General features: G+C 46.5%; 1 protein-coding gene across 2 annotated transcripts; it reads left to right on the top strand.

Annotated features, from left to right (window-relative positions):
- Window positions 1–173: 173 nt before the first annotated feature.
- On the top strand, window positions 174–27,767 carry SETX (senataxin). 2 transcript variants are annotated; one of them, XM_039322924.1, is made up of 25 exons: window positions 174–319; window positions 2,085–2,265; window positions 3,207–3,414; window positions 4,443–4,552; window positions 5,167–5,386; window positions 5,768–5,884; window positions 6,442–6,613; window positions 7,034–7,124; window positions 8,043–11,882; window positions 14,595–14,697; window positions 15,253–15,423; window positions 15,864–16,090; window positions 16,763–16,930; window positions 17,902–18,052; window positions 18,780–18,881; window positions 19,620–19,735; window positions 20,054–20,125; window positions 20,377–20,526; window positions 21,627–21,734; window positions 22,051–22,238; window positions 23,195–23,287; window positions 23,641–23,805; window positions 24,121–24,219; window positions 25,986–26,073; window positions 26,200–27,767. In XM_039322924.1, the coding sequence occupies exons 2-25, from the start codon at window positions 2,086–2,088 to the stop codon at window positions 26,866–26,868; spliced, it is 7,608 nt and encodes a 2,535-aa protein (XP_039178858.1). In that variant the 5' UTR covers window positions 174–319; window position 2,085; the 3' UTR covers window positions 26,869–27,767. The 2 variants fall into 2 exon arrangements, with proteins under 2 accessions (XP_039178858.1, XP_039178859.1); XM_039322925.1 differs by having other exon boundaries at window positions 178–319; window positions 2,082–2,265.

Below are 27,767 nucleotides of genomic sequence, written 5' to 3'. Positions count from 1 at the left end.
CTGTTTCTAGCTCTAGGCCCTTCCCGGCGGATAAAAAGGATCCAAGGCGGGGTGGGGACGCTCCTTTGCATCCCCTTTCGTCTCTATGGTGCCGGCAAAGGCATGGCGAGCGCGCGGCGGCGGCGGCGGCCAATCCCACGCCGGGGTGGGGCTTGCCGCGGCGGAAGCCAGGCCGGGGACGCGGCCTGCCGCACCGGAAGGAGTCCTGAAGGAAGCGCCGGGTCTTGGCACCGGCGGGCGAGGAGTTGTGGCGGCGGCGGGGGGCTCATGGCAGCGGTGTGGGGCCGGCGGCTGCCCACCCGAGGACCCGGAGGGAGAGGTCAGGGGCCGCCGAAGGGGCGGGGGGAGCTGAGGGGGGCGCCTGAGGGAGGGGCTTCCTCTCTCCCCTCCCCCTCATAGCCCAGGAAATGGCGCGTGGCTCCCCCCCCTCTTTACCTCAGAGGCCTGAAGCCCCCCCCCCCCGAACCGGTGTAACCCATTCCCACGACGCCGCATTCACCTGTCTTCGCAGAGAATTGGCTCTGTGGGGAGCTGCGGGCCGCCCCATTTCCTTGGAACGGGGGCCGCTGAGCGAACGTTTTAAAGGGACGGTAAAGCGAGTCTCTGTCTCCACCCAAGAGGTGGAGGGGGGCAAGTCGCCTCCCCCCCTCCCAGTTCAATTTTCCCCTTCTCCAGGGGTGCCAGCATATTAGGGGAGGGGAGCCCGCCACCCACCCCAGGTCTGGCCCCCTTAGAGTTCATCTCCTGTTCAGGGTTTCCTTTGCACCCCCTCCCCATAGAGAGGCCAAGCTGAGCCCCCTTTGCAGGAAAGGGAGGCTGGGGGAGGGAGGGCCAAATGCAGGGAAAGCAGCACCTCAAATGCAAGGTGGACCCCATAGAGTTGTGGTTTTCCCCTTTGCAGCAAAGTGTGGGTGTGGGTGTGTAGGGGGGCTGGGGAAGAATGAGGAGGAAGCATTCAAAGGCATGCAAATTCGCCCCTAAAGTCCACTTGACACACACACACACACACACACACACATCCCTCAATAGAGGCGAATCTGTTTTTGCAGGAAAGAAAGGAGGAGTTCAAAAGCATGCAAATTAACACACACACACACACACACCCTTAAAGGCCACTTCACCCCCATAGAGATGAACCTTGTTTTTCCCCTTGGCAGGAAAGTTAAGGAGAGGGTTGAGAGCTGCTAAAGGCAACGTGGATCCCATGGAAGTCAATGTGTGTTTTTCCCCTTTGGAAGAAAAGGGAGAGGAGAGGAAGGGGCTCCAAGGCATGGAAATTGGCTCCCAGTCTGCAAGGGGGGCTCACTAACCTCCTTCTCTCCCCCCCTTTCTCTCTTTTTCTCTCTTTTTCTCTGTCCTCTCTCTCCCTCCCTCCCCCCAATTAGTTAAAGCCAGCTGTGTACGCTATCTCATTACTTTTACTCTGACCTCGAAGGATTGAAAATTCCCAGAGGCAATACAATGGTCCCCTTAGAGCTGAATTTTCCCCTAACAAAGTGCTGGAACGGCAGAGATAAGACCAAAAAAAAAAAAGTTGCAGTAATTATTTACTGTTTGGTATTAAGTTGTATTCATAAACTTAAATGCACTCCTATCTATATATATCCAATCTCTTTTATGGAAAAAAACACAATCTCTTTCTCATACATACCTATATATATATGCACACACTATCCCCTCTGTCATAAAGAAAACAAATTTAGAGATAATATGAATTTATATCTGTACAAGGAAGGAGACTTGAAGGATTCCTAAGAGAAAAACTTACATAAGTTTCAATTTGGGAGAGTTTTGCTATGGGTTTTGTTTTGTTTTTTGGACCCAGAAGCCACCATACACCAAAAATGATAAGGAGCTGCTTAGTAACAGATGTCAGGACAAGAAACAACCAAGCTCTGAGAGCACCAAGGATCCCACAGTCCTCTTCCACTCCACAAACACCACTCCCTTCTAGCACTAATGATGTTCCCTAGTTGGGTAATGAAACGTCTGCAAGAAAACCACTAAGCTCAGAGAACACCATTTGAACCCCGAAGCTACAAATATTCTCTTCTATCGGGACATCTTTTTTTTTCTCCCAGTAGAATGAGTACATGTTGCTGGTGTACACCAGGTGGTCTCACCACCATCAAGCTACTAACAAGTTACGCCTCGTCTGCCCTGTCTCCGAAGGATGTTGCCGCAGCCAACGAGGACCTCTGTTACTGTCTGGAATGCGTGGAGGAGTACCACAAGGCAAGAGATGAAGTCCCGTCTTTGCACCAGGTACCCCGATTCTGGCCGTACAGTCCACTTGGGTGAACTTGGCATTTGGCTGATTCTTATATCATCGCTGTGTTATAATCTTTTTTTTTTCTGGTATTCAACTCAGAAATAAAAGTAAGTTTTTCTCTTTTTTTAAGAAAAAACATACCTTGAAAAAAAAAACTTTTTGTTTTTAATGAACTGATTTTAATCTTGCTACTCCCATCTTTTGTATCTTGTTAGTTGCTTTCACTTTGATACTTCAGTTTATTTATCCTTGGTTTAAAGTTTGGGTTGGATTTTTCCTTTTAACATTGTGTCCATTTCAAGTCGTGCATTTTCAAGAACAGCTCTAAATAAAGTCTTTTCTGGGGTTTACCCCCCCCTCAATCTTTGCCAGATGGATGACTTGTATAGAGCAGGGGTCTCCAACCGTGGCAACTTTTAAGATTTGTGGACTTCAATTCCCAGAATTCCTCAGCCAGCAAAGCGGGTTGGACTAGAAGACCCCCCAAAGTCCCTTCCAGACTTTTGAATCTATGCTCTATGGTGCTCTTCTATTTTTTATATTTATGGAGAATATTCCTAGAAGAAAAGGCAAACCGAAAGAAAAACTGAAATTAAATTAAATATAAAAAACACTGGAAGTTTTTAAGAAGAGACTGGACAGCCATTTGTCTGAAATGATACAGGGTTTCCTGCCTGAGCAGGGGGTTGGACTAGATGACCTCCAAGGTCCCTTCCAACATCATCATCATATCAATGACTTCTCTCCTATTTTTCAGCTGAGAATTATATTCACACTGTTCCTCCTACCTCTTAAATATTTCGCAAATCCCTTCACCCAATCGACCTCTTTCTTAATCTCCAGATCCATAAATCAGTTGTTGTTGTTATTATTATTTCTTTTCAGCACTCTGGGGCACTCTTCTAGAATTTGTCCTTTGTGTTTCCAACCGCAGATCCTGTGGGATCGGGAAGTTTCCCGTCTTGTCGACCGCTTTGAGAAATCCATGCAAGAAGACAATGAAAATGACCTGTACTTGGTGGAGGAGGACAGGATCACCCCCTTGATCTCCTGTTACACGGGGCCTAATTTTGAGAAACGTCTCCGGGTGCCCTTGCTGGAAGTCCTCAAGTACCCCTACCTGCTACTTCATGAACACCTCAGTGAGTTTCGAAGGGAGATTCTTGACCCACTTGATGAGCAGAGGCTACCACAGTCTGCTTGAGCCGAGTTTTATCCCATCCTTGTTGCTCTCTGAGCTTGGTTTTTTTTTGCAGACGTTTCATTACCCAACTAGGTAACATCATCTGTGCTAGAAGAGAAGGTGGGGTTGTGGAGTGGAAGAGGAGGAGGACTGTGAGGTCCTCGATGCACTGATGATGTTACCTAGTTTTTTTTAATTTGTATTGTAGACAGAACAGTTTCATCTAAGCAGGAATCTCCAAGCCTGGCGACTTTAAGACTGCCTGGCTGAGTAATTCTGGGAATTACTTTGAAGTCTACAAAGTCTTAAAATTGCCAAGTTTGGTGACTCCTGATTTAAGTATTAGGACCATAGGAATCAAGTTGTCTAAGGCTTTTCTTCTTAGCTTCCCAAATCACTGGATTCAGAGATTCTTTCTTTCCTGAATCCAGCTCTGAAGAATTGATCTTTGCTCCTGGGTATTGTGGCTTCTTGTTTTGTCCAGCTTCTGCCATTATAGCTGCAGATTTGAAACAAATCTTTTCAGCACTCCTGCTTTACAGCATCTTCATAGCATCTCTTCAGCCTTCTAATCATCCTTCAGCTTTTTCTAGATAAAACTCATCTTGGGTTTTCTTCACAGCTGGCATAAAAATAGAGCGTGCAAGGGTGCTACAAGCCGAGTAGGCAGGAGGTGTGAAAAGACAGATAATATTTCTCCTCTGTTTCTCTGACCTCCCCCCCCCCATCTTTCAGCGATCCTATCCATTGAAAGATAAGCTTTTCAAAATTTATTTGGGGAAGGCTGAAATAAATAACAAGCAAAGATTTAGAAGCAGGTGCCAGCTTTGACCTTGGAGACTGAAAATGAATAAAAAAAACCCCAATGCTTTATGCCACAGAAATAGCATTATTATTATTTTGAGTGCAGCTTTGCTCTCTGAAGGATGCATAACATCTCGTAGCTTTTGAGCTCTGCTTGATTTTCGTGGTTTCCTCTCTCTGCAGGCGAGCTGTGCGTAGATGCTCTTTGCAAAATGGAGGAAATGAACTACTCCTACCAAGTGGTTGGCAAACATCCCGGTATCTATTTACTCATGGTGCATCCCAATGAGATGGTGAGTTGACTCTGGTTATTTCCTTTCACCCTCCAGAGCTAAATTGTCTATATTCCTGTAGCAAACGCTGTGAGCCTTGTACCCAGGAAGCTCTCCAGTGTGGTAAACCTCTTCCTATTTAGATGCGTGAATCTGCAAGGTTGATTTTTATTTATTCATTCATATAGTTTGCCCCTGAACCAATTTGGCCAGGAGCAAATCTTGGTTTGGAAACCTGGCTTCCTTGGGAGTAACAGAGCTAGAGTTCAAGATTCTGACATTAACAGTAAACGTTTAAAGAGGGGGCATTATTTTTGCTGGTTGTGCTTCTAGAAAGAGGCAAAAATGCGAGCTGCAATTTTAATTGCATTTTTTGTCAATTTAAGACCCTTCCTGATTAACAGAATAACACAATAGCAGAGTTGGAAGGGGGCCTTGGGTGTATTTTATGCTGCATTTTGTTCAATGTCCATAAGCCGCCTAGAGTCACCGAATCGAATACATTTGATTAGTGAATAAAAGAAATCTAGGTGTACAGGGTCCTTGGCTTATACCCGTTCATTTAATGACTGCTCAGTTACGATAGGGCCAAAAACAGTGGCTTAAAATCAGACCTCAGTGCTTCCAATCCCCAGATCCGCCGGTGGGCCATCCTGACTGCTAGAAACCTGGGCAAAGTCGACCGGGACGATTATTACGACATCCAAGAAGTGATGATCTGTTTGTTCAAAGTCGTGGAACTGGGCCTCTTTGAAAACCCGGATATTTATAGCTCCCCAGGGATTGAGAAAACCAAGCTGATCCTGTTGCCTCCCCATCTGTACGACACCAGCAATTACAAAAACTATTGGCTTGGTAAGTAGAGAAGATGGCAAGTTTTATGAGAATTTGGGTTTAGCCTGTTCCGGCTTTCCTTTCCTTTCTTTTCTTCCTTCCTTCCCCTTCCTTCCCCTTTCTTTCCCTTCCTTCCTTCCTTCCTTCCTTCCTTCCTTCCTTCCTTCCTTCCTTCCTCCCTCCCTCCCTCCTTCCTTCCTTCCTCATTTCCTTTCCTTTTCTTTCTTTCCTTCCCCTTTCTTTTCCTTCCTTCCTTCCCTTCCCTTCCCTTTGACTAGAAGACCCCCAAGGTCTCTTCCAGCTCTATTCTGATTAAGTTTGATTGTAAGGAAGAAGCTTGTGGATTGCCAAACCTTGCACAAAACGGCCAATTAACGGTGATTTTGGGCTATTTTCATGCAGGTCTCTGTATGCTGCTCTCGGTGCTAGAAGAACAAGCAATGGATTCAATGCTGCTCGGACCAGACAAGCAGAATTTCATGCAGTCCATCATGAACACCATGAAAAAGCAGACAGATGGTAATCAATGAATAAATTTTGGAGGCTGTGATCAAATAAATTAGAGGCCGGGGTTATTCCTTTAGACTGAATGGTTTATTTAATAACATGTGTGTAAAGTTTATGACGGTAAATGACCCTGGAATTACAGTTGCAAGTCGTGGCAATTTTTAAGGAGGTCATCATCACATCTCCAACCTGATTTTATGACATTTTTGCAGCAGTCTTTAAATGAATCACTTGTTTGCAATGGGCGGGGTTTTTTTTGTTTTGTTTTGTTTTTTTGTTTTGCCAGAAACATGACTGTGGGATGCTGCAAACAGTCCTAAATGCAGACAAAACACAATCCTGTGACTTTGGGGGAGGGTAAGTGGATGTCAGAACTTCAAATTTGGGTCATAAATACCTTTTGGAGGTCCTTCATAAGTTCAAATGGTGGCTATGTGACGGGTTGTTCACCAAAAATTGATGCAAAAACATCAACTTTCTACAGTTTTGGGGAAAGCCTTTGGTCATTTATATACTTTGATGTTTAAATAAATGTAATGTGGTGGGTTTTTTTTTTTTTGTTATTCCAGATGAAATCAATGACCCCTTTTGGCCCGTCCTCCACTGTTTCATGGTGATCCTGGATAAGTTGGGGTCCAAAGTGTGGGGTCAGTTGGTGGATCCGGTCCAGGCGTTTCAGGCGATCATCAACAACGCAAGCTATAAGAAGGAAATAGAGAACATTCGCCGAAATTGCTCCAGGTCTGTGCCTTTTACTTTGGTCTAATGATAGAAATCTGGAAAATCAGATTTAAGGAAGGTATCCGTGGCGTTAGGTCCTTTCCTTATCGATTTTCAAGCAATTCTCTCTGTTTGGGACAATCTAAAAAGCAGGGGTCTTCAAACTTGGCCCTTCGATGACTTGTGGAGTTGAGCTGAGGAATTCTGGGAGTTGGAGTCCACAAAGGGCCAAGTTGATCATTTGTAAAATTAACACAGGCAGGAAGTAAATAAGTAAAAGATTTCCAATTGACCAATAACCATGCCATCAATGGCTCTTATTCCAGGTGTCAGGAAGGTAAGCATAACTTTTTTTTAATTGTTCCTGGTTGTAAACTGGGACATTGAATTCAAAAACATGCTGCTTTTCATATTTCTTTGATGCTTTTCATCCTTTTGCAGGACAAAATCAGAGCCATTATTGGACTACAGGGATGAAACAGTTACCTGCAGCCAGATTGTATATAACTACAACCTTGAAAGACCCCACAAGGTAAATTCCGAACATCCTAAATGGTATTTATTTTGTTCAGTTCTTAGCAACTTAGAAGTTATGACAACCCCCCCAAAAAGTACTTACAACCCAGAATCAAAGTTGCAACAGCCACCCATGATCACATGCTTGCATTATGGGTGCATTTACATTTGTTTGCAGCACATTGCTGTCACACAATTTAACTTCCATCTTCCTTAAAAAAAAAAAAAAGCCCATTTCAGACCATGGAGTCACTTAATGAGCACTGATTCTCTTAACCACCATGGTGGCTTGCTTAAAGGTCAAATGTCATAAAATGGGATTGGTCGTGTGGTGACCCACTTCACAACCAGCCATGATTTCAGACTCAATTATAGTTGTAATTCGAGCACTACCTGTAATGCTGGGGGATTTGGGGAGCTGAAGTCTACACATTTTCACGTTGCCACAGTTGAGAAACATGTCTTAAATGATTGGTGGTCCAGGAATGAGTGGAAGCATTCATTGACTGTGCCAGACCTGCTGCCACTTAAACCTCTAGACAGAAACAATCCTTGGTTCCGTTTGTTGAGAAAGGTATAATTTTATCAGAACTCACGTACATTGCAGTAGTGCAAAGCCAGAACTGAGAATTGTGCGCCAAAGTCCCTAAGCTCAACTTTTCCCTCTCTTAATTGCCTCCCATCGCTGATGCCGCCATAACTAGTCAGGTTCAAGCCAGATGTTTTCAGAATAGACACTTCAAAGTAGGTTGGCATGCAGCTGCTGCCTTCTCCCAGTCAGGTGACCTTGAAACAGCTTCTTAGGGGAGATACAGACTTTCACTTTCCCCCTCCCGTCCCCCCTCCCCAGGGTCCATGGCAGGCAGTCACCACATGATAGCGAAGAGCAAACATGTGAGGTAGCAGCTGACAGACTGTCTGGATTATATTTCAGGACTCAAGATTGAAGACTACTGCTTGCTTGGACTACTGCCCCAACTTTTATGAAGAAATGCAGACCCTGACTGACATGTTCCAGTACGACATCGGGCGGGACATGCGTTTGCACCACAGCACTTTCCTCTGGTTCATTCCTTTTGTCCATTCCCTGATGGACCTCAAGGGGCTGGGCGTCGCCTACAGCATGGTGGTCATCCAACACCTCTGTTCAGAAGTCAAGGAGGTCCTTCACCACACCGTCCAACCTTGTGACAAAGTGTCTCAATTTTTCATCTGGATCCTCGTGATGGTAGTGGAGCTCAACTTGAAGAAGAAATGCTTCAACACTTTGTGGGTCAGCTCTCAAAACTGGGTGGAGGTGGTGGTGACGTGTGCCAGGCTTCCAAGTATGGCGTTTGCCTGCAGAGCTGAGAAGGACTTTGCCAGAAACGGACCTAGAAGTCTAACAAAAGTACCATCTTGGGAACCGGATTCTATACAGTCTGCTTGCATGAATTTGATCCGACTTCTCCTCAAGGAGGGCTACCAGATGGGGCAGAAGGCCTCCCCATTCCTCGACGAGCTGAATTTGCTTCGGCGTAGTCACGAAGACTGGAAGCTGAGCCCCCAACAGGCGCGGGAATTACAGACGTGCTTGATTGAGATCATAAGAAGCCTCTGGACTAAGTCATCAAGTCCTTCCTCCCATGGAGCGAGTCCTACCCGTCTCTTTAGCGAACAGGAGGGGAGAAGTCCAGGATATCTTCCCCAAGAACACTCAACCTATCAGTCACCAAGAAGGCAGGACGAAGTTTTTCAAGAAGGAACTTTGTCTGAGAAAAAATATAGCTTGGAGGAGGAAGCAAAGAGAAGCATTTGTGGAAAGCAAAGCCATCAGAGAAGTTCCGAGTTCCATTTGGCCAACATTAAACAGGAACTTAAAGAGAGTTTATTACATGAGGACCACATGTTGCACTCAACAGGGAGTCCCACAGATGCCCAGAACAGCGGAAGCTCCCATTCAAGACTGATGAAGCAGAATAGCTCCCTAAACCAAGGCAGTTTCGACAAAGTCGTTCAGAAGAAAGATACCAGTGGGAAAGAAGAGAAGCCCAGAATTATCGACGTTGATCTTCACCAATGGCCCAGCAGTTCTGCTTTGGAAGAAAAGCAGATTCCAAAAAAGTTCACCGAGAAAATGAAGTCAAACAAAGCTGACCTCACTTTGAAATTAAAACAGTTTGTGCAGAACAGGAAGAGACAGCTGGGACCGGAGAGTGAAAAGCAGCAGTCCATTAAGGAGGAGAAGCAGGATCAGGAAGAAATGACAAGAAGAACGTCGGGAGATGGTAGCTGTATGTCCAACTGGGCGCTAAGTTTGGAGAATGGCTTTCAAGCTAAAACACTTTGCATAAAGAAGGAGCCCAGAGACAGTTTGGCAGAATTTAAGAGCGCTTGGAAAAGTGGGGCAGAGTCAGAAGAAAGTAGCACAGACGATGAACTGAATGTCCCCTTGCTGGAGATTAGGAAGGAGCTGATAAGAAAAAAATCGATGGTCCAAGCAATGGAGCCCGAAATAGACAAAAAAGGCAAATTGTGTTTAGTTGCTGGTCGAGAAAGTACCTTGAGTTACCAGAATCCTATTCAAAGAAAAGTTCAAGGGGCATTGAGGTCTTTATCTGAAAGTGAAAGTCACACATTGTCTTCTGAAGCAGGTAGACCCTCAAACCAGGTCATCATCATTTCAGACTTGTCTTCCGACGAAGAAGAGAACAAAGTGAATTTGAGCCAGAGGAGCCAAGAAGAAAATCTGAGTGTGTCCCTTCAGAAAGACCCCGAGGCTAACGAACAAGATGCTATAACCGTTTCCAGTTCTCCGTTGATGTACGGGGAATGTGAATCGCAGTGCTTTGAGTTTGAAACTGAAGAGGAGATTTACTCCGCTTGGCAAGATAGCCAGTTGGACAAGACAACGGAGGCAGATGTTTTTCCAGTAAAGACAGCTGACAGGTCCGCCTCATCTGACTTGGAGTTGGCTAGGCACCTTGATGAGCAGGATTATGACACAGATCATCTTGGGCATGACATTATTGAAAAAAACGAGCAGGAATTGGAACAGCAGGTGAAAATTGATAAAACCAAACTGAAACTTCCTGTCCAGGCCGATGAAAAAAATGTTGGTGAGGGAAGCACAGCTGTTGGTTCAAAGTATTTCACAGCCATGCACGCCGATGGTCGGGAGACTCCCAAACAGAGTTCAGCTTCAACTTCCAGTACACCACTACTACCACCACCATCTGGTAGACCTTTGACACCATCACTGGAACCAACTCCCAGGCCAAGGAAGAGCTTGGCTAAATCCAAGTGGCTGAACACAGCTCAACGGAGTCCTGAGAAAAGAAGGCTCGTGACTGAAAAATCGCCCTGTGCGACACCATCTGGATCGCCTCATCCTTTCGTGGTCCCTCCCAAAAAAGTCCACCATTTTCCCGAGCCAACGTCCACCGTGGAAAAGCTGGGCCTGAAAAAGAGAGCCCGCAGAGCTGCAGAGCTCTCCCAACGTTCTCACGACGTCGTCGCCCAGTTGCGCAGCTATGGAAAAGCAGCTGGGCAGCTTCCCCAAAAAAGGAGAAGGGCCAAACTGATTGAACCTCAGCGGATGGTTATCCGGAACAAAGTGCTGTTGGCCAGCCAGGAACGCCAGTTCTTCAGACAGTCAAGACCCAAGAAGAAGGAGAAAGGAGACAATGTTCCCAGAGCAAAAAGGACTTTTCTCAAGCCAACTGTGGCGTCTACTAGCAAGGAGGAGGTTGAAAATCTAAAAGGAAAGCCTAGCCAGTTCAGCCATTCTTCTAACCATGTGAAGGAATTGCTACCACAGCATTCACAAGGGGATGATGGGTCCCATTCTGCACCTCTGGAGAGAGAGGCTCTTCCTTCGTCAAGGCAAGACCCTCTCAAGCCTGACTCAGATGTTCCAGGATGTTCCACCGCTGTTCCAGGGAGCGTCTGCTCTTCAAGCGAAGTTGGCAGCAGCAGCTCAGATTCCTCTTCCGATCAGCGTAGCAAGAACTTGAGTGAGAACGCATCTGGGCTAAAGGAGGACCTCAACCCAGAAGAGAATGAGGATGACTTATTCCTAACCCAGAGAGATCCGGTGGACATGGAGCTTTGCTCACAAATGGACAGTAGCAGTCACCCAGAAGACACAGTGGTCCTCCCAACTTTGCAGGATCCACCTCAGGTCATTGAGAACTGCAGGCATCCCGGATGTCCTAAAAAGATGGAAGGAGCAGGTCCCTTCTGCCATGGTCATTCTCTGCCTAACCCTCCAGACCACGTCTTTGCCAAGCCCTGCGCGCCTCCCAAGCCTTCCACCAAGAAAATCTTCAGCTCCAGTGCTGCTTCTCAGATTGCCAGCCTCTCCAAAGATCTAGAGACCAGCTCCACGCATGTAGCAGCAGCAAAGACCTCCAAGGCAGATGGCCTGAGGACCAAGCTGACTTTGGCCAATCTCCTTTGCCCTAGCAATATGAATAATGTCTCCACGCAGCCCCAAAACAGCCATGTTGTCGGTAATGCCAGCAAGATGCCTGTTCCACGCTCTGACACGGGCCAGGAGGCACGCCCATTTTTTGCCCGAGTCAACAGTTCTCACAATCAGCCTAGAGACCACAGCATTTTCACCAAAGAAATCCTGAAGTGGAGCTACGATATGTTTGCCAACTTCAGGGAGCTGGGACCACCAAGCCATCTCTTGCAGGCGCTCGTTATCTCTGTTCCGGTCAAGTTTCCGAACTACGATGACTATTTTAAGATTTTCTTCCCTTTGATGATGCTCAACGCCTTTGAAGAGGTAAGCGGTCCTTTTTTGCTCCAGGACCATCTCAGATGTCTAAATGTCTGTGGCGATTCTCAAATCATCCAGATCGTGGTTATCCCAAAGGTGCTTTTCGAAAAGGCTACTGGACGTTCTTGAGGAGCCGTGGTGGCGCAGTGGCTAGAAAGCAGTATGGCAGGGCTTCCATTTTTCCAAAGTCGGTAAAATGAGGAGTCAGATTATGCCGAGTCTGTAAACCGCTTAGAGAATGCAGTAAAGCACTATGAAGCGGTATATAAGTCTATGTCTACCTGCCTGCCTATCCACCCACTCATCCACCCTCCAACCAGCCAGCCATCTATCTTCTATCCATCTATCTATCCGTCTATCTCCTATCTTATCTATCTCTCTCTCTCTCTCTCTCTCTCCTATCCATCTACCTCCTATCTCTCTGTCTATCCGTCTATCTATCTTATCCATCCACCCATCCATCCATCCATGGTGGCACAGTGGATAAAATTCAGTATTGCAGGCTGACTCTGTCCACTGCCAGCAGTTCGATCCTGACCGGTTCAAAATTGATTCAGCCTCCTCTCCTTCCGAGGTCAGTCAAATGAGGACTTCAGATTGTTGGGGGGCAGCAGGCTGACTCTGTAAACTGCTTAGAGAGGACTGTAAAAGCACTGTGAAGTGATATATCAGTCTAAGGGCTGTTGTTATTTCCCCCTTGAAAACATTTCACTTCTCATTCAGGAAGCTTCTTCAGTTCTGACTTCTTCAGTTTGGGTGAGAAGCAAAAACGTTTTCAAAGGGGGGGGGAACCCCCAAGGAAATCCAGTTGCCTTTTTGAAAAAAAGCACCTTTGGAATTCAGATGTCTTGCTCACCCATTTCAAGCTGGCTGTCGGGAAAGTTTAAATGAAACAAGACACGACATATACAACAAACATCTCACTTTAGGATCCAGAGGTTTATTTAAATTTAACAGTCACTTACATTGAGTAACTCATTGCAGTGAGGGCCAGATGCACAAGCAGCCAAGACTTTGACGGCTTAGTGGCCCAAATGGCACCACCCTCCTCTCCAAGGCAATCTTTATACTTTACCACTGTGCCCACCCATAACTTCTGGAGCCACTCAGCAACCATTCCAGTTCCCCTTTTCTTGTTAAAACCACCAACACGTGACTTTCTGGAACAGCACCATTGCTAGTTCCCTTTTCTTGGAACTGACCAATTGGTTAGTTCCCTATTGTTCTGTTGCCCTGGCTACCGAGCCAGTTTCCTACTCTACCCACTGCTTAACTTCACTACCGTTCCCACACCTATCATTGCACGGGGTCATTTCCTCTTTTCTCATACTTTCTAGTCCCATATTCTGTTTATATGAAGAAGTATGTGCCGACCACAAACTTTCATCATTTCCTATTGAAAGTCAACAGCTAAAAGCCCAAGTATTTCTCAGCAAGCTCAGGTCTAATTTATAATTGATATAAACCGCTCATAAAAGAATTATTGATCTATTTTTTTCCCCTTTCCCAGCTCCTAGCTTATTAAAGAAGATAGTTTCCATGAGCGGAAGCAAGCGATAAACCTCTGCAAGAAACAATGAGATAGAGCAGGGGTAGGCAACCTTGGCTCTTTTATGACTCGTGGACTTCAACTCCCAGAATTCCTGAGCCAGCCATTCTGAGGGAAAAGGGAGAGGTTTCCAAGCTGAGCCATGCTGGCTCAGGAATTCTGGGAGTTGAAGTCCACGAGTCATAAAAGAGCCAAGGTTGCCTACCCCTGAGATTTGTTGCTTTGAGCTAAAAGGAAAAAAAAAAACACACAATAGGATGTAAGCCCATTTAAGAAAGAATGTTGGGCTGCAGAAGTTTTGTGAACCTGTTTTTCTTACCTGCCTAAGTAGCATCTTCAATACCATATAAAGCTGGTGGGACAACTATATATGAGTAACTAATGAATTAACCTCCCTTCTCTAGGGGTTGCAAGGATAGTGGTTAAGGTGCTGGCCTAGAAAACGAGACGGTGAGTTCAGCCAGAGAAACCAATCGGCAACCAAGGGTGGTGGCTCTCCCTGTCTTCAAAGAGATGCTGGACAAATGAGACGGTTTATTCAGTAAATCATGATTCACATTCTGTCTTGGATGGAAACCACATCTAAATTCAATCTGAGTGGGATTACTCAGAGTTCCAGGAACTAGATTCAGGCTAAAAGCAAGTAGTCCTCTGCTTTACAACAGCACCCCCCCCCAAAAAAGTGACCGTATGACCATTTTCCATACTTACAACCGTTGCGGCATCCCTGTGGTCACGTGACCAAAATTCAGACATTTGGCAACTGACTCCTATTTCTGACAGTTGCAGTGTCCCCAGAGTCACGACCTTCAGACAAGACAAGTCAATGTAGAAGCCCGGTTCACTTAACCACCGTGTGACTGGCTTAAGAACTGCAGGAGTCCACTTAACCACTGCAGCAAGACAGGTCGCAAAATGGGGCTAAACTCACTTAACCTATGTCTTGCTTAGCCACAGAAATTTGGTGAGGACTACATGCCTTTTAATGCCATCGTGCATGTCCTTCTGGAAGTTTCCCACCGGGATGGGTGTGTCTTTGGAGGCATGGGTGCGACGGAATAAGGAGCATTTCCACGTCGGAGCGAAATACAGTGTCGCGAAGGCGGGGCTCTTTTGTCCAGACAATGCGTTAAACCAAGTTTGGCTTCTTTCCCCCCCCCCGTTTCCAGGTAGCATTTGACTGGATGGAGAATCGGAAGCTGAAAGAGCCCAAGTCTTTTCATTTGACTTTACTGAATTTCAACATGGATTTGAACAAAGCCGATTTCACAGGTCAGAAAACGAGATGTAAGCTAAGAGATAAAAAACACAAATACAGATCTACGAAGAGCCCTCACCTTGCAGTCATTCATTTTCAGCGGAACTGAAAAAAGTGACTTAATGACCATTTTTCATGCTTAAAACTGTGGCGGTATCCCCATGGTCATGTGATCCAAATTCAAACACTTCCGGTTCATATTTACGATGGTCGCAGCAGCATCCCGGGGTCACGTGATCCCCTTTGGCGACCCTCTGACGAGCAAAGTCAATGGGGAAGCCGGGTTCACTTGACGACTATGTGACTACAGCTAGACCCCCTGTGGTGAGAAAGATCACAAAATGGGGCAGAATTAGCAATAGACATGTTGGGGTCCATTGTGGTTCTAAGTCAAGGACTATCCTGTAGGTGTGAACTTAAATGGACTCCAGAAGATGATGGAGGACAGGAAGACCTGGAGGAACATTGTCCATGGGGTCGCGATGGGTCAGACACGACTTCGCAATTAACAACAACAATCCTGTAGAACTGGATGATCGTGTTTTTATTGTCCTTCTTTTTTCCCCCAGCTAATATTTCCCAGCATGATGTAGAAAATAAATATCATCCCAAGGACGATGACCTGGTCTTGCTGACGGTATCTGACAAACGGTTTTACGATGAACGAGAGGGGGAAAACCGGGCCATTCAGCATGTGGGATTCGTGACTCGTTTTTCTAATCCTTGCATTCATAATGCTAGTAAGTATTTGTGGATTGCTGTTTTGAGGATTGCTTTTTTGTCATGTCAGTGCCACAGGAAAAGTCTAAGCTAGCGGCTGTCCAAAGAGCTGTAATTTATTTATTTTTATCCTACCTTTCTTATGAATAACTCAAGGTGGGCAATTGACCTAGTTCTCCTTTCTCCATCTTTTAAAAAAATGCCTCTTAGAAGATCACACCATGATTTGGGTCCAAATGTTGAGTTCTAACTAAGAGCTTGGAAGATCAAATCATGATTTCGGTCCTAACATTGACACGTTCTTACTAAGCGCTTGGAAGATCAAATCATGATTTGTGTTCTAATGGGAACGGCTGTCTTGAGTGCTTGGAAGGTCAAACCATGATTGGTGTCCTAAGGTCTACGAGTTCTGACAAAGCATTGATGGTAAATCCTCTTTGTTGATCTGTTTTCCCAACAGAAACGAAGGAACAACAGGTCACTTGTCACCTCTCCATCCAGACTCAAGGAAATCTCTCGCGCATTGAGAAAGAGGTGAAATGCATAGTGGTCAGCTCCTTGGCGACAACCCACCGGAGGTTCCAGGCCCTCTTGATGCTGAATCGCAGCCCATTAGCCATGCCCATCCTGTCTCCAAGTGCCCCCTACTTCTCCCCGAGAGATTTAAACGCCGAGTCTGAGAAATCGGTAAGAATGTTGATGGTTGTTCACAGAATAACAGAACACCATAGTTGGAAGGGATCTTGGAGGTCTTCTAGTCCAACCCTCTGCTCAGGCAGCATGGCTGTCCAGTCTCTTCTTAAAAGCCTCCAGTAATGGAACACCCACAACCTCTGGAGGCAACATGTTCCACTGATTAATTGTTCTCACTGTCAGGAAATTTCTCCTTAGTTCCAGGTTGCTTCTCTCTTGATGAGTGTCCATCCGTTGCTTCTTGTCCTGCCTTCTGATGCTTTGGAGAATAGGTTGACCGCCCCCTCTTCTTTGTGGTAGCTCCTTAGATATTGGAAGACCGATATCATGTCACCCCTCATCCTTCTAGACACACCCAATTCCAGCAACTGTTCCTTATATGTTTTAGCCTTCAGTCCCCTAATGATCTTTGTTGCTCTTCTCTGTACTCTTTCTAGAGACTCAGCCTCTTTTTTATATTATGGTGATATAAAATGTTAAGCCGTTGCTTTCTCTTCTCATAATCTGTGTCTGGTATGAAACAAGACACTCTTTTGCCAAACTGGACTTCTGCCATTTGGAGAAAGGAGGGATTCAGACCCAGATGTGTTGGGGGAGAAGACATCTCCAGTGGGTCATGGACATGATGACCTGGTGCAATTCTGTTCCTCCTCCCTTTTCCCCCAGCTTCCTTACATGAGGGACTTCAACCAAGGGCAGAGGCGAGCTATTGAAAGTGCTTACGCTATGATAACCCAGCATCCATCTTCACCCAAGATCTGCTTAATCCATGGACCACCTGGGACCGGGAAATCGAAAGTGATCGTTGGGCTTCTGCACCGCATCCTTGATGAGGTAGGCCATGTGGATCCCGTTGCAGGTTCTGATGGTCATTATGAGTTGAGTTGAGGGTGGTGTAGGAGATGACCAGGCTGAGCCCGAGGGAAGGGTCAAACGCATCATCAGTCACGAGTCCCTGCGTGTCCAGCCCAGCTTGAATGTCTTCCTAATTCCCACTCGTTTCCCTTGGCCGTTAGTAGCTAAGATTCTTGTAGAGAGCTCAAGCTTGCAATAAACCTTTATACTGCCTCACTCTCCTGATTTCTTCGTGCTCGACAGATGGGGAATTTAGCCAGTGTGGATTTTGAGAATGTGTTGTGAGCTCACTTACAAAATGGCTGCTGTCTGAGGCATATTTCTTAGTAGGACTAAACTTACAAACTCCAAATCTTTTCCTTATCTCCCCAGTTTCCATGATTTCCTTTCTGTACGATAAATTTGTCTTTCCCAGTGAAATTACGGATTTCCATCAACTACATGTAGTCCTCCACTTTCAACCATTCATTTAGTGACCAAAGTTACAACAGCACTTAAAAAAAGGGGCTTAGGCCAGTCCTCGCACTTACAATTTTTGCAGCATCCTCATGGGTCAGGTGATCAAAATTCAGGCGCTTAGCAAATGACTCATATTTATGATGGTCGCAGTGTCCCTGGGGGTGTCATGTGATCCCCTTTGGTGACCTTCTGACAAGCAAAAGTCCATGGGGAAACCAGATTCGCTTAACAACGGTCTTCCTAATTTAACAACTGCAGGGATTCGCAGGAAAAGTCATAAAACGGGGCGAAACTCACTTAACAAAATTCTCACTTAGCAAATTGTCGTCGTAAGTCAAGGATCCCCTGTGGATACACCCACAGGTTCTTTGTCAATGAGTGGATGGCTATTGCCTTCCTCCCGAAGCAACTCTTTTAAATTTAAGAGTTTCATGATTTCTTAGGTTTATATTCCGAAGCCAAGACCGTCTTGTGTCATTTTTAATCTCCAGCGATCGGGAAAGGAGAACGCCGTCCAGAGGCTGAACGCCAAGATCAAGACGAACCGCATCCTGGTTTGTGCGCCTTCCAACGCCGCCATCGATAACCTCATGAAAAAAATAATTTTGGAATTCAAAAAATACCGGGAGAAAAACGCTTTAGGTATGAGCGGGTCTCGCCTTTCCTTCCCCCCCTTTTAATTTTAATTTATTTGTGGCCGTTGTCATTTGGAGGAAGCAGTCACTGAAGACTGGAGGGCAAATTGCACACGGTTTAAGACCGGGGTCTTCAAACTTGGCCCTTTTAGGACTGGTGGACTTCAACTCCCAGAATTCCTCAGCCAGGCATTCTGGGAGTTGAAGTCCGCAAGTCATAAAAGGGCCAAGTTTGAAGACCCCTGGTTTAAGACATTGAAAGAATGTGATGAGTTATACCAATGGCTGTTAAGTCACAGGGAGACTGTGACTTAACAGCCATTCGTTTAGTGACCGTTCAGAGTTACAACGGCACTGGAAAAAAGGGACTGATGACTCTTACTCACACTTAAGACCATTGTAGCATCCCCATAGTCACGTCAACAACATTTGAATGTTTGGCAACTGGCTCATATTTATGATGGTTGCCTGTCCCGGGGAGTGTGTGTGTGTGTGTGTCACTTAAGAAATGTCTTGGTAAAATGAGCACTTAGATGGGGGGGGGGGTTGATACACAGACTCTAAACAGCTCAGGGCTGTAAAGCACTGTAAGGCAGCATATAAGTCTAAGTGCTATGGCTATTTACTTGTTTATAAAATTTGATACTGTTGAACAAAAAAACCCCCACCTTGATTGGGTGTTTGCTAACCCTGTCTTGAGAAACAGCACAACCCTGCCTTTTTGTGACATCTAGGGAATTGTGGCGACATCAACCTGGTCCGTCTAGGGCAACAGAAGTCGATCAACAGCGAAGTCCGGAAATTCAGCTTGGACGATCAGGTCGACCGCAAAATCAGTGAGTGTGAAATTGCGTCGCCTTTTTTCCCCTCTAGCCCCTTTCTTGGCTTAGGAATTGGGTGGTGCTGGGAGTCTTAAACTTTTTTTTTTGGCAGCCCTGTTTATTTTTATTATTATTATTTCCTCTCGGCTGAGGAATAAAGGATAACGGAAAAGGCACAGAGCCACTTTGCTCTTAAGCTAGTATCAGAAAAGTAGAGAGAGGCTTCTTAGAATATCATACTCAATCCAGTGGACTCTACTGTTGAGAAATACCACCCCAAACCATTATTGATCCCGAAAGAAAAGTCCTGCAAAGATCCTTAAATCTAGGTCGGAATATTCCAGAGGGAGCAGAAAGAATAGAGATAAGTAAAACTACTAGACGAAAAAAATCTCTTAGTTTTAACAGGAAATGCGAAGGGAAGAAAACCAGGAACTGATAAATTTAAGAATAAGGATGATGATGAATTGGAAACCAGCTTTGCCTGTAACCCTGAATACAATCGTATTCCTAACTTAAGAACTGCATCGATTCACTTAATAACTTTGGCAGGAAAGGTCATAAAAGGGGGCAAAATTCACTGAACAAATGTTTCACTTAGCCACAGATGTGGTCGTTAGTCAAGGACTGCCTATGTGTGTGTGTGTGTGTATTGCTTCCAACGATCTGAACTTGAACCAGATTCTGGACTGAGCGAACCAGATCTTCAATCTGGTTTGGAAAAACGGGATCTCCTTCTCTTTGGTTCCGTAGACAAAGCCATGCTTGGTAAACACCAAGACCTCCAAAAGAGGAAGGAAGATTTAGATCGGCAGCTGGACACGCTTTCTCGTCTGCGGGCCATGGACCGAAGCGAGAACGGGGAGAAGGTAACCACCAGATCCCAAATAGAAGGGGTTATTTTTGGAGTCATTGGTTGCAGACGAGTGGGTGCTTCTGATTCCACCCACGATCTCTTGGGAGAGGAAAAAAACAACAACTAAACCACTGGAACGGAGTTAGGACTAGAACAAGGGTCCCCAACCCCCGGTCCATAGATCAGTACCGGGCTGCGGCATGCCAGCATCCAGTTTGTGACAGTTCGTGGGAACGGCTCTCCTGTGCCACTCCTGTGTCTAGTTTTCAACATGGCTTGCAAAACGATGGTTCTTGGTTTTGAAAAAAAAGAGGTTTGTCTTCTGTTTCAGAAACAGCAGCTGGAGGATGAAATTTGCCAGCTCTCCAAGGAGAGGCAGTGCTTGGCTTCTCAACTCAAAGAGGTAGAACTCCCATAGAGTTCCTAACATCCCTCAGTTGGTCTTGCCAACAGACAATCCAAATTCTTTCTGTAAGAATCGGGAAGCGGGCTGCATTTTTACCAGCCCCCAGTGCTTTGATTTGTGCCTCAACCGCTGGGCCAGCTCTTGTCTTTTGGGCAAGGCTGGAGGGAGAGGAATCTAGACTGATCCGTCCCCGATCCGAATTTCGAACCAAGCTTTGAATTCTCCTGCTTTTCTCTTCGGCTTTTCAGGCTCGCGGGCGATCTCAAGAATTGAAAGCCAGCATCATTTTGGAGTCCCATATCATTTGCTGCACCTTGAGCACCAGCGGAGGGATGCTGCTGAAATCCGCTTTCCGCAGGCTGGGCGGGGACCCCGTCAGCTGTGTGATTGTGGACGAGGTAAGACGCTTGCGGTGTGTCCCTTACACTTGGGAGACTCTCAGCTGCTCCCTCCTGTGTGCAAGGGAATCCTTGACGTACCGCCACAATGATGCCCAAGTCATTTCCATTGCCAAACAAGACAGTTGTTCAATGGGTTTTGCCCCACGTTACGGCCTTTTTTTTTTTTTGCCACACTTGTTAAGTGAATCATTTTGCGACCTTCCGACAACCGTGACAAGGAAGGTCGTAAAATAGAGGCAAAACTCACTTTTAACAACAGAAATGCGGTTGTGAGTAGAGAACTGCTTGTACCGTTCATATCGTATGAGAAAAATGTCATTGACATTCTCTGAAGAGCCAGTTTGGGTCTTTGGATTAATTACCCGTATTATAAATGTAATTCATTCCTCCAGGGTTGTCCATCACAGCCTGCCATGGCTGGGTTTCCCCTCCCCCACCCCCCAACGCCACCCCTTCATCCCTCCATTTAGCAAAGCACGACCCATTTCCTGCCCCCTGGCAGAACAAGAACAATTTAACAGTACATTACTTCTGCCATGTGCTGGGAATAAATTCTCATTCAGACAATTACACGCTTCTCTTGTAGCAGGAGTTATGACTCTCTGGCATCCTTTTTAATTTGCAAAGTTGCTTTTTACGAGTTTCAGACCCAGCCACCCGTTTCCTGATCCCCTTTTCTGCCAAGAGCGGGGTGGGGCAAGGGAAAAAAAGCAAGTTATAGACTGTCCTCTGGAAGGCTGTGCACCCCATTTAAAAAACAAAACCAGGGAAAAAACTCAATCCTGAAAATAAGAGCAGGAGGAGTTACGAATTTAGAAGGAATTCTGCAGATCTTTCCAGCACAGATAGTCCTTGACTTACAACTGTAACAGAGCTTGCCCCTTATGGTCATAATTTGTGATGGTTCCTAAACTAGCACTTGTTAAGTCGAGGATCACTTGCACCATTTATGAGTTGATTGCAACTTTGAACTGTCGCTAAGCGGCCAGCCGTACATCATCAAAAACTACTTGTGTTTCTGTTTGGGCTTATTCCTCATCTCCTCCTTGCAGTTTTCTAATTTATTTCTTCCCACTCTGGTGCTTTCTTACGAAAAGGCAGGACAGACGTGTGAAATCGAAACTCTTATCCCTCTGATCCATGGCTGTAAGAAGCTGGTCCTGGTTGGCGATCCCGAACAGCTGCCTCCCACCATTAAGTCCCTGGTACGTAGTTGCATCTTTAAGATGACTCCAGATGTGCGGGAAAGTGGATCTTGTCTTCCTGGCCAGCAGCTGCTTTCCCCAGATGTGTTGGGCCTCTCAATCCCCTTCTTATTTCGCAAAGTGGCCAGCTCTACTTTTCGTCTCTTCGTTACATTAGTGGAATTATTATTATTGTTGTTATTGTTATTAATCAGCTGCTAAAGGTCTACAGGCCGTCTGCTTTCTTATCAATGGTGGTTGTAAGTCAAGGACTGACTGCCTGTATATTTTTCAGCCGGGGCAGCCCTTCTGAATGTCTTTCTTCCCATGTTGTTAGAAAGCCCAGGATCATAGCTACGACCAGTCTCTAATAGACCGTCTCTGCAAGCATCTGAAGGAACAAGATCAAGAAAATATCTCTGGGAAATTTCCAGTGTTTCAGCTCACCGTTCAGTATCGGATGCACCCAGAAATTTGCCTTTTCCCCTCCAAATATATCTACGAAGGGGTCTTGACCACTGACAGGTAGGAAATGGAAGCATCCTGCTAAACAAGTAAAATGTGGGTCTGAGGTCCCTTTTATTCCAGATCTTGGCTTTTTTCCCCCCACCCTGCCCATTTTTGCCTATTTTTAAATTGGTGTCTGGGCAGCCCCAAGGCGCCTTCTGTTTTTTTTTTTTAATGACATCGCAAACGGCGTATACGATTCTGTCTTGGATTTTATATTTTTTGGGGGGTGGGGGTGGGGGTGGACTCTTACATGTAAAAAAAACCCCATCTCTGTCATTAACCTATCCAGCAATTCAGTTTGGGTTTGTTGGATTTTTCTGATGTCTTAACTTTTCCCCTTTTTTAAAAGAATTGAGAGACAATCTTTCAAAAAAAAAAAAAAGTGGGGATTTTTTTTCCTGAGTTGCAACGAGAAAATTCTAGCTGTTTTTGTACCGGCCTTTTCAGATAGGCCAGACCAGGAAATGGACGTCACGAGTTGGAACAGAATTATATTGACATATTTTTGAAAGTTCGATGGTGTTTTTTCCATTTCTTCCCCATTATTTCCCAGTCAGTTAATGGTGGAACTAGTCCAGGGGTAGGCAACCTTGGCTCTTTTATGACTGGTGGACTTCAACTCCCAGAATTCCTGAGCCAGCCATGCTGAGGAGAAAGGGAGAGGTTTCCATGCTGAGCCATGCTGGCTCAGGAATTCTGGAAGTTGAAGTCCACGAGTCATAAAAGAGCCAAGGTTGCCTACCCCTGGACTAGTCTATGCTTCTTCCTGACACTTCCTGGGATTAAATCAGGGTTTTTGTACCTGCCGTTGCAACATTTCTACCTAGTTTCTCCAAGTGTTGTGTGCGAGACAAGCTCAAAGATTTGGCCACGCCTGTGTGATTCAGTGTCTCTGTTTGAAAAGGGTCCTGGTGTCAACTCTCTCATTCTACTTTGCCTCTTTCTGTCCCGTGACAATTCTCCCACAACAGGAAAATAGCAGAAGATCGCTTCTCGCTGGCCTGGCCTTTTCAACCCTATTTGCTTTTCGACGTCTTAGACAGCCGCGAGGAATGCGAGAATGAGTAAGTTGTCTTGCCTGTGTTGATTAAGTGCGTCTCAGTGGCTGCATCCCAAGCTAGCAATTGCAGATGCGACCGCAAAGGAAAACGTCAGTCCCGTCTTTGGGAACTTCCCTTTCAACAAGCATTCGTGTCCGAGTAGTCCCGGCTGGGGAATTCTGGGAGTTGAAGTCCACTCATCTGAAAAGTGTCGAGGTTGAGAAACGCTGATTTAGGGAACAGTTTCTTGCCCCAATGCAGTGCTTAGCTTTAAGTGGAAGGATGGAGCCAAATTACAACCTTAAATTTACCCCTCGCTTGTTCTCCCCCTCCGTCTTCTCCTCTAAGTCACTTTTCCCCTGTTTGCCTTGGTTCAGCTCCTTTTATAACCCCCAAGAATTGACGCTGTTGACGGAGCTAATGAAGGTCATTAAGGAGAAAAAGAAGGACATCGGCTCTCGCCAAATTGGAATCATCACTCCTTACAACGCGCAAAAGAGGAGGATACAGAGACAGCTGGATAAAGAATTTGGAGAAAACAAGTGAGTGCTGAAGGTGTGGACGTCCCTCTGTCTAATGCCTCCATGTCCTGAGATCTTCCCCCCCCCCCCAGTTCACCTTCTGCTTCTTTGTCTCTCTTCCCCTCTCCCTTAAAAAATCTCTTAAAGTAAGATTTATTACTCATCTTTCCTGCAATTCCCCCCCTTCATTTTCCAAGGGGGTGTTTGTTTGTTTTGAAGGTGGGGTGTGGGTTAAAAATAAGCATCCTGACTCATCTTCCGTCCTTCCTTACTATCCTTTTATTCATTCATTCATTCATTCATTCATTCATTCATTCATTTATTTTCCCTCCCCAGTGTTGGGGAAATTGACACCGTGGACGGATTCCAAGGCCGGGAGAAAGATTGCGTTATTGTCACCTGTGTGCGGGCAAACAGCACACAAGGATCGATTGGGTAGGTCTCTCTGTCCTTTGGTGCCAGGAACTGGTGCCATTTTATTTCGGGGCCGGGTGTTTTTCATGTTAGGCTCAACTCCTGAGACGGTATAGGTTCTCCTGCTTGAGCAGGGGGCTGGACTAGAAGACCTCCAAGGTCCCTTCTGGCTCTATTCTATTCCTGGTCAGCTTGGGGGTGGGGTGGGGGGTGCTCCAGCCCCAATTCTGGAATAGAATGAAGCAAAACTTTTTTTTTTAACGTGTCTAGAAGGGTGTTTCTCAACCTGGACAATTTTAAGACATGTGGGATTCAACTCCCAGAATTCCCCAGCACCTTTAAAGCTGCTGACTGGAGAATTCTGAGGGTTGAAGCCCACCCGTCTTCAAACATACTGGCTAAGGAATTCTGGGAGCTGAAGGCCGCCCGTCTTAAAACTGCCCCCACGTTTCTAGGTTCAGACAGAAACCCGCCTTGCCTTCTTCTGTAGCAATCAAAAGCACCAAGCTTCCTGGTCAGCAGATGGCAACCAAGAGTGGCGAATGAAATTTATGGTGGGACCACCCCTTGGTTGTTTCTCAATCCAAGACCCTTTAAGATGGGCGGACTTCAACGCCCAGAATTCCCTAGCTGGCCTAGCCAGAGAGCGTGAGAAGTTGGTTTATTTTATATCCCACCTTTATTGGTTTTATCAATCATTCCAGGTGGTGAACTTATCCAATGTACCTTCCCCACAACCACAGCCCTGGGAGGTGGGTTGGGATGAGAGAGAGAGGGACCGGCCCAAAGTCACCCAGCTGGTTTTCATGGCTAAGGTGGGACTAGAATTCCCAGTCTCTGGTGATAGGCCCAAAGTCACCCAGCCAGCTTTCATGCTTAAGGCGGGACTAGAACTCACCGTCTCCTGGCACCAGGCTCCTCCTCTATCCTGACGCCTTAACCACTAGACCAAACTTGCTCGCAAGTTCATAATAGCCTCTTCAGGAAGCTTCTAGTTCAGCTCTTCCGTGAGCTTGGGATCCATCATCCTCACCGTCTTAGAATCCAGGGCTTAAAAACCAAAAAACCCCCCTCTGTCCTGGGAACCTTGTCCCCTCAGGCCAGACCAGAGCCCCGTGTTTCGAAAACAAGTCCTCGCCGTTGAGCTTCGGTTTAATAGCTTTCCTCCAAGACGGAGGGAGAAAGGTTACGCTTGCCTTCCCGGCGCGTTCCCCGTTTCGCAAGTCACCTTTGCAGCGAATGAAATATTCAGGGCCCGCGTGAAATATTAATAAGGGAGTTTGCGCATGAATCAGAAGAGTGTCGGTCTCCCGATGGGTCGTGCGGAGAGGTGTTTCAAGGTCAGGGCTGGTGAAACGAATCCAGAGTCTTCCTTCACTCCACTCCCTCCCCCCTACACTGCCATCTCCAATCAGGGCGACCTGGGTTCAAAATTTAAGATAGGAACCGGCCGCCAGTGTCCAAGCCAGCATCGTCGTGTCTTCTAAAAGCTGTTTTTGAAATGGCGGGCTGGTTTCATCCCCTCGGGCGGCTAAGAGCTTCCAACCAAGATTCCCGTTCCTCCACCCGTTTGGCCCAAATTTTGGGGTCCTCTTTGGGGGGTTTTCCGTTTTTGGCTTTGACCTCCCGTTGACAAGCACCTCGCTGTCTCCGGGATGGGAGGAGAGGATTTAGACGTCTCCCAGGTGTGGATGGGCCCTGGGATGGAAGCGACGAGGAAGACGCTGAATTCCGCCACTGCTCAGACGTCCTCACCTTGCGGTGCCCTTTTCATTGCCCCTCTCCAGGTTTTTGAGAAGTTTGAAGCGCCTGAACGTCATCATCACCCGGGCCAAATACAGCCTGTTTATTCTCGGGAAGCTGAAGACTCTCATGGTAGGTGGGAAAGGGGGAAAGGGGGCTTTAACGGAGCTGCAATCTCTTTCATTCTTGTTGATCTACTCGAAGGGAATACGGGACAACTGGATCACCGTGTCTTCTCTCCCCTTTCTCCATCTCCAGGAGAACAAAGACTGGAACGAGATGATCCAGGATGCCCAGCGGAGAGGGAACATCATCCAGACCTCCAAGAACACTTACAGAACCAGCGCCCTGAAAATCCTCAAATCCAGACCGTTTCCCTGTTCCAGAGTGGCAACTCCAGAAAGAGACGCCCAAGAACCCTCGGCCTTTAGTGGAACCAAGCAACAGGCCCTTCCCGGCCCCGATACGCAGCGCCCTCCGGTCCCCCTCCCCACTCCAGCCGTCAACAGGACCCCTCAAGAGACACAGAAGCCCCGGCCGCTCCTCGTGAGGCAGCCTAAGCCCATCCAGGACAGGCCGCAAGACCCCCGTCTCTTCAGACGAGCAAAATCGGCGAGCAAGGCCGCCAACGGCAAGGAGGGTGAAACCTCGGCTTTGTGGGCCTCATCAAGGCAAAAAAACCCCGGCCCTCTGCCCGCTCAGAGCCGTAGCAATTCCGCGGACACGCTGGGGGAGACGTCAAGCCGCGTTGGCGCCCCTCTGCCGAGCAGAGCCCCCTCCACCGAAATCCCGGACCAGAGACTCTCCTTTCTGACCGAGCAATTCAAGACTTCGGAAAACGTCCCCGGCTATCCCCAGAGGATATTGGAGGCGTCCCAGGAGAAAGACGATTCTACCCAGCCCAAGAAGAGACGCATCACTTTCTGACTCCCGAGACCCCTTCTTCCCTCCCCCCCCCAATTCCTTGCCAGGAGTCTTGTATTCGAGTCTTCCCATCACTTCTTGCTTGTAAGACTTGAGAGAAAGAGAGAGAGTGTGTCTTCGCCTGTCTGGGTCTGTATGCATAAATACACTGACACGAGGCAGATACTACGCCTTGAAACAGCCATATCTTAAAACAAAAAAAAAACCTCCAAAATCTGGAAGCCTTAAGGGCCGTGTACATTTGTACAGGAAAGAAAGCTTTATTTTTTAGAGGCCAGAAGAGTGCCCGTAGAATGCTTCCATGTGTGTATAGTATCCTATTTAAAGAGTCCATTGCTGGGTGAGTGAAGACCTGGCCCGCCCGCCCGCCCGTCAAGGACCTTGTCAGTCACTGTCCTGATACGTGTGGGATCCCTACTTTAAACAAGACCTCCTGTCCCAGCACTGAAATCCTGCTTATTTCATTGCTGATTCTTTGGGGGGGTACACAACACAACACGGGTTTGGTGGACTTTGCCCTGCCTAATTCGGGGTGCCTTCTGAGGAATGGCAGTAAGCAACATGGGCTGAAAAGAACATTTGCGCAAATAACAAATGACTTCCTGTCTCCATTCGTACAGAGATTCTGCAATATTCTAGCCTCCCTCGCCCATTTTCTGACCAAAGTGCCTCTTGTTTTTTTTGCAAAGATGTGAAAAAGTTTGGATTATTTCCTCAACTGGGCTGGGCTGGGCTGGGGAGGAGTGTTTTTCTCTCTCTGCCTGCCCACTACTCTGCGGTAAATTTAATCTTTTATTAAAAACTTGCAGTTTGGCAATTTGCGGTTTGTAATGGACTTTTCCCCGCCCTCTTTCCCTCTCAAAATCTGGGGAGGAGGGTCCCAAGCACAAGGGGAAAAAAAA

The sequence above is a fragment of the Crotalus tigris genome, unplaced genomic scaffold (genome assembly GCF_016545835.1).
Source record: "Crotalus tigris isolate CLP2741 ecotype Arizona unplaced genomic scaffold, ASM1654583v1 scf7180000024153.1733885, whole genome shotgun sequence".
In the NCBI taxonomy this organism is placed as follows: Eukaryota; Metazoa; Chordata; class Lepidosauria; order Squamata; family Viperidae; genus Crotalus; species Crotalus tigris.
This window is presented reverse-complemented; position numbering and strand designations above follow the sequence as displayed.

Coding starts and splice junctions, on each gene's coding strand:
- SETX (XM_039322924.1), top strand. CDS start 2,086: ATGAGTACATGTTGCTGGTGTACACCAGGTGGTCTCACCACCATCAAG. Junction 5,387..5,767: donor TTACAAAAACTATTGGCTTG/GTAAGTAGAGAA, acceptor ATTTTCATGCAG/GTCTCTGTATGCTGCTCTCG. Junction 5,885..6,441: donor CATGAAAAAGCAGACAGATG/GTAATCAATGAA, acceptor TTGTTATTCCAG/ATGAAATCAATGACCCCTTT.